Source organism: Lolium rigidum, chromosome 2 (assembly GCF_022539505.1).
Source record: "Lolium rigidum isolate FL_2022 chromosome 2, APGP_CSIRO_Lrig_0.1, whole genome shotgun sequence".
In the NCBI taxonomy this organism is placed as follows: domain Eukaryota; kingdom Viridiplantae; phylum Streptophyta; class Magnoliopsida; order Poales; family Poaceae; genus Lolium; species Lolium rigidum.
The window spans coordinates 154,992,556-154,997,597 of NC_061509.1; the positions used below are offsets into that span (position 1 = coordinate 154,992,556).

A 5,042-nucleotide genomic window follows, 5' to 3' on the forward strand; every position below is an offset into this window, starting at 1 on the left:
CGCACGGCCAACGCTGATGATGGACCCTCCCTGTTCGTGCTCAATAGTAAATAAAAGCAACATCATGAGTTCGTGCTCACAGTCATCAGATAAAGCTATAATTAACTGAACGAACTTGCACACGCATTAGCAACATCATTTGGGACCTCAAAGATCTGAATAGTTACTACTTATACCTAGCAAATTACACGACTAAAGAAGTTCGACCAAAGCTGCACTCCACCATTTGCCGCTATGAATGATTTGCTAGCTTGAGTTAAATAATTTCTAGAAGCTCGGGCACTTGAGTTCAAATACTGAAAAAAATATTTAGAACTGTACTATACCGGTTCAGACATCTAACTTTCCATAGATGCTAACATTCAACAATCGAGCACCACACGATCAACCATCCTCATGTCCGATCAGGGGACATAAAGAAACTATGTGAAATTGGTCTCCAGAAGTCCTACTTAATGTGTCAATACCTAACTTATTACTGAAAATTAGTATTTTCTTTAATATATCCTTGTGTACTAAAATTAATTGATTTCATCTTTTGTAGTTCTGAACGGAGTCATACAGGTGCATAACTATTTAGAGTACAAAGGAACATGACAACGTGTTTAATACCTTGGAGGCAGTACAAGTTCTTGGTCCCCTTGTGATTTCATAATACCATGTCGAGGACAGATTCGATGAGCTTGGCGTACTCGGCATAGTGTCCCTTGGCCCAGTTTTTGCCGGCACCGGACTGGCCATGGACGAAGTTGTCTAGGAGTAAGATGTTGTGGGCAGGACTGGAGCGAAGCGACTCCATATTCATTTGGACCTCGCAGAGCTCCCCTGCGGCGAGTAAGGCGGTGGAGCGGTGCATAGCGTCAACGCGGCGTGGGCGTCCACCACTCGGCAACGTTGGCGCCGATGGACTCGAAGGCCTGATCCAGGTCGAGGGACCTGAAGAACACCGACCACGAATGCGCAGTTGTGTGGCGTTTCTTAGCAATGATCGAAGAATGGAGCCATGATTTAGATGACAGTTCAAAGTACAAACCATCACATAACTTTGTAACTTCGATGATACTTATTTCTGATTTGATGCTTCTCGCATAGAAATTGAGCAATCCCGTCAAATAAACCATTAATGATCCTAGAGTATATAAAGTTAAGTCTGACTTGCAGTTAGTCTCCTATTTAAGCACCATGAATCTAATTCCTAATCCCTCACAGAACAATTAGATGTCAATCAGGACAAGGAAGGAGGATATTACCAATAGAGCATGTTCCAGACCACCGGCTAAGCAATCAGAAGAACGTCATACGTAATTCCTTCCTGTTGATCCAACATCTCCTCCTCTACTTCAGGTACATCAGGCATGTAGACATCAACTTCGTCAAGTGGAGTGTTGTTGAGGTCAAGTGGGGTGCTGTTGAGGTCTGGAAGCACCATAGTGGAGTGTTGTTGAGGAAGCAGCTGATATCTGCAGACAGGCAAGTAAAAACTAAGTAAGTCAATTTCATTTTACATCCCCAACAACTATTTGCTTTACATAAATTATTATGAAACAAGACAACATGGAAAACATACTGTGGAGATTTTGCAGTAATCTACTATTAACATGTTTGATAAAATGCTCTGAGATGTACAATGATCTAAATCTGAGTCACAGTGGACTTTGCTCTTACTGTTTTCGGTAGAACTGCTTCTTCTTTAGTGACCTGTAATCTCAGCCAATTGATTAACTACTGCATGATTTTCTCTCTATTATTTTTTCAGAGTGCAAACTACTTCTATGCTTCACATGAGTATGTGACTTCTGCTAATTCTGCCTTTCTATGCTTTACAATTACAGTCAAGCAACACAGGTTAAAATCAACTGAATTTAACACAGATTCATCTAGTGCTGTGTAGAAGAGACTTGAAATTCTATGTAGGTAATGATAATTTGTGATGTAAACCAAATCATTGCCTGGTGCTATATACTGTACATGTCCATGTTCATGCTAGTGACTTTGATATTTTAGTGTGTCTTTTGTTAGTGCCATGACATTGTGACCTAAACATGTAACTTTCGGATATCCAAAACTGAACTAACTTGTACGGATTGTTTACAGTTACATGTCAGCTACCGATGTTTACAACACATGTGTTAGTCGTAATTCAGCGACCTGAAACTTCTACATATTGTTTTACAGTTTTATAAGCTTGCTAGTTTAGTTTCAGGGAGATTGTGACCTGATTGATGTTTGCTCAGAGAACTGATCGATCTTGTCGCAGGCCGGAGTTGCAGCTGTATCACGGCGATCTCCTGCGCGGCCCTTCCGTCGTTGCAGCGATGACAAGTGCGAGTAATGGTCGCGACGACCCCTGCGACGGCAGCCCCTGGGACGGCAGCCCCTGCAACGGCCGCCAGAGTGGTCGGGGTGGCCCCTGCGACGGCAGCCGAAGATGCAGCTGCTCGCGGCGGCCCCTACAACGACGAGTAGAGAGGTGGCCGGCGGCCGGAGATGGAGCTGGTCGAGGCGCCCCTGCCCGTGGTCGCGTCTCCCCCTGGCCGTGGTCGCGTCGCCCCCAGTGCGTCTTCCCGGCGGCCCCTCCGACGACGAGCACAGCGGCTCCAGAGGTGGAGCTGGTGGCGGCGCCCCCTGAGCGTGGTCGCGGCGATCCCTCCGACGACGGTGCCAGCTTCGCTCGCGCGCCCCTGCCCCACCGGCTCCCTCGCGCGGCCGCCGAACCCACTTCGCTCGCGCGACCCTGCCCCCCGCTCCCTCGCGCGCCCCTCCTCGGCTCCCTCGCGCGGCCGCCGGTCCTAGCTTCGCTCGCGTGCCCCTGCTCCACCGGAGTGATTTGATTTACTTTCCATGGGAAGAGTGATTTGATTGACTTTCTATGGAAAGAGTGATTTGGTTAACCGGCTGGGATGAAAAACCAGCGCATGGGAGGATGGATGGGAAAAAATAGTTTTGGTAGGACGACGAAGCGGACGAGGCTGGGGAGAAGCGGACGGGACGACCAAAACTACGAAACGTATTGGCAGAATAAGGAACCACTTTAGTCTTTTTAAGTAGTAGAGATGATACCAACTTAAATACTGCGATCCTCCCGAATCGATCGTCGAAGCTGCCCGGCGCGCGCTGTCCGCGCCGTACTAAATGCAAGCGAACGAAGATGAGAAGAACCTTAAATGGGCCACAAAGCGCAGCCCATCCCGAAAATCGTTCAGCGATAGCTAGGATAGCAGGCGCGCGAGCGCGAGGGAGGAGGACCCGGGTGGATGGCAACTCCTGGATTTTCCAAAAAAAGAAAAAAAAAAGGTAAGGTTGCCGGGCCCACAAAGGAGATTTCCTGGCAACTTCCATGGGCCGCCTGACTTTTCGTTGGTTCCAATCACCAGTCTCATGCGCCGAAGCAAAATGTCTTGGCACGCGAGCCTCAAGTTAGAATGTGCGATCGAGGCGTCTCGTCGTGCCCACGTCAAAGTCAAACCGCTGATCACCGGCACGTTTTAAGACCGCACGGCGTCGCGGTAGTCTATACAGGCTGCTGCGGACGGCACAAGACAGGTGGGATAGCTCAAGCAGAAAATATAGACTGCAAGTACCCCGTGCCCTCGCTCCGTCTTTCCCAGTTCACCAACCACAAATAATCTTCTTCTTGACACTGCGCGGTTGAGTTTAATACTGAAGACACAGAAGCTTCCTCCGGTGTTGGCCTGAAGTTTTTGGGAGCAAGGAAAGTCCGATCGCCATGGCGGCAGGGAAGGTGTACTCGTTCGAGGAGGTGCGGCCGCACGCTGATCGGAAGGATTGCTGGCTCATCATCAACGGCAAGGTTGTACCCATATCCTGGGCTCCTGGCATCTTTATGTTCTTGTTTCACTTGAAGGCTTTGTTCGAGGATCAGAGTGGATTTGAGAGGATTTTGGTTTGCAAAGGATTTTAATCCACCTCAATCCATCCCAGTCTCCTTCAAATCCCTCCAACTCGAACAAGCCCGAAATGATTTTTGCGTAGAGAAATCTAGGCAAACGAGTTCCCGCCGTCACCGCAAGGTTACGAAGCCCTAAGAAGAAGATAGTAGTACAGATGGACAGATGGTGCATGATTCATATGATTTGGGCATGTTTCCTCCCAGACTCACCGCTGCTAGCTGCTTCAACTCAGGTGTACGACGTGACGGCGTTCATGGAGGAGCACCCCGGCGGCGACGAGGTCCTGCTGGCGTGCATCGGTGAGCGCTCCTCCACATGCTTTCACAGATCTTGTCTCTTCGTTTAGGCCGGGAGTGATCTGGCTGGCATGTTCCTGCAGGCAAGGACGCGACGGCCGACTACGAGAACATCGGCCACAGCGAGTCGGCCAAGGAGCAGATGGCGCAGTACTGCATCGGGGAGATCGACGCCGCAACCATCCCCGCCAAGCCCGTCAAAGTCGAGGACTTCCCGGCTCCTAGCGCCAGCAGCCCGGGCGTCTGGCGCACGGTGCTGCAGCTCGCCGTGCCCCTCCTGCTGGTGACCATGGCTTTTGGGTTCCAGAACTTCGCCAACACCGAAACAGAGTAGGGAAAACAGATACCGCCGTGATGCAATCCTGTAGCCTTCTTGGAAGTATCTGCGCGTCCTAAGCAGTTGTCGTCTGTCAGCCTGATGACTACTGTTCCGTGTCAAACACGGCAATCGTTTTTCCTCTTCGAAAAGGGAAAAAAAATACTGCAACCGTAGACTTGTGGTTCTATCATAAACGTCGAGGATGTGTACTTTGATTAATTGTTGGCAATTTCATAGTATTATTATTACTAATATGTTTCCAGGATCGGAAATGTTACTTCTTTTTCTCCATTTTTGAAAACTAGGATCATCTTTTCATCCATTGCAGGTTTCTCGTGGTTTTGTTGCGTTTATATTTGACCTCTTCAACCTTAAGGTTGAACCTATGGGACAATACTGTACTTAGTGATCAAGGACCATATTCGACATCCATTTTCATGGAGATCATCTTTTTTCGAGAAAACACAAAAAATCTTTGGAGTTGTTACTTGTTACATTCCTCCTAGGAGGCTAACA

General features: G+C 48.6%; 1 protein-coding gene across 2 annotated transcripts; it reads left to right on the forward strand.

Annotated features, from left to right (window-relative positions):
• Nucleotides 1-3,530: 3,530 nt before the first annotated feature.
• On the forward strand, nt 3,531-4,620 carry LOC124687514 (cytochrome B5-like). Of its 2 annotated transcripts, XM_047221290.1 has the most exons (4): nt 3,531-3,543; nt 3,676-3,811; nt 4,144-4,210; nt 4,291-4,620. In XM_047221290.1, exons 2-4 carry the CDS (start codon nt 3,728-3,730, stop codon nt 4,539-4,541), a joined length of 402 nt encoding a protein of 133 aa, XP_047077246.1. In that variant the 5' UTR covers nt 3,531-3,543; nt 3,676-3,727; the 3' UTR covers nt 4,542-4,620. The 2 variants fall into 2 exon arrangements, with proteins under 2 accessions (XP_047077246.1, XP_047077245.1); XM_047221289.1 differs by having other exon boundaries at nt 3,532-3,811.
• The last annotated feature ends 422 nt before the right edge of the window (nt 4,621-5,042 follow it).

Coding starts and splice junctions, on each gene's coding strand:
- LOC124687514 (XM_047221290.1), top strand. CDS start 3,728: ATGGCGGCAGGGAAGGTGTACTCGTTCGAGGAGGTGCGGCCGCACGCT. Junction 3,812..4,143: donor GGCTCATCATCAACGGCAAG/GTTGTACCCATA, acceptor GCTTCAACTCAG/GTGTACGACGTGACGGCGTT. Junction 4,211..4,290: donor GGTCCTGCTGGCGTGCATCG/GTGAGCGCTCCT, acceptor ATGTTCCTGCAG/GCAAGGACGCGACGGCCGAC.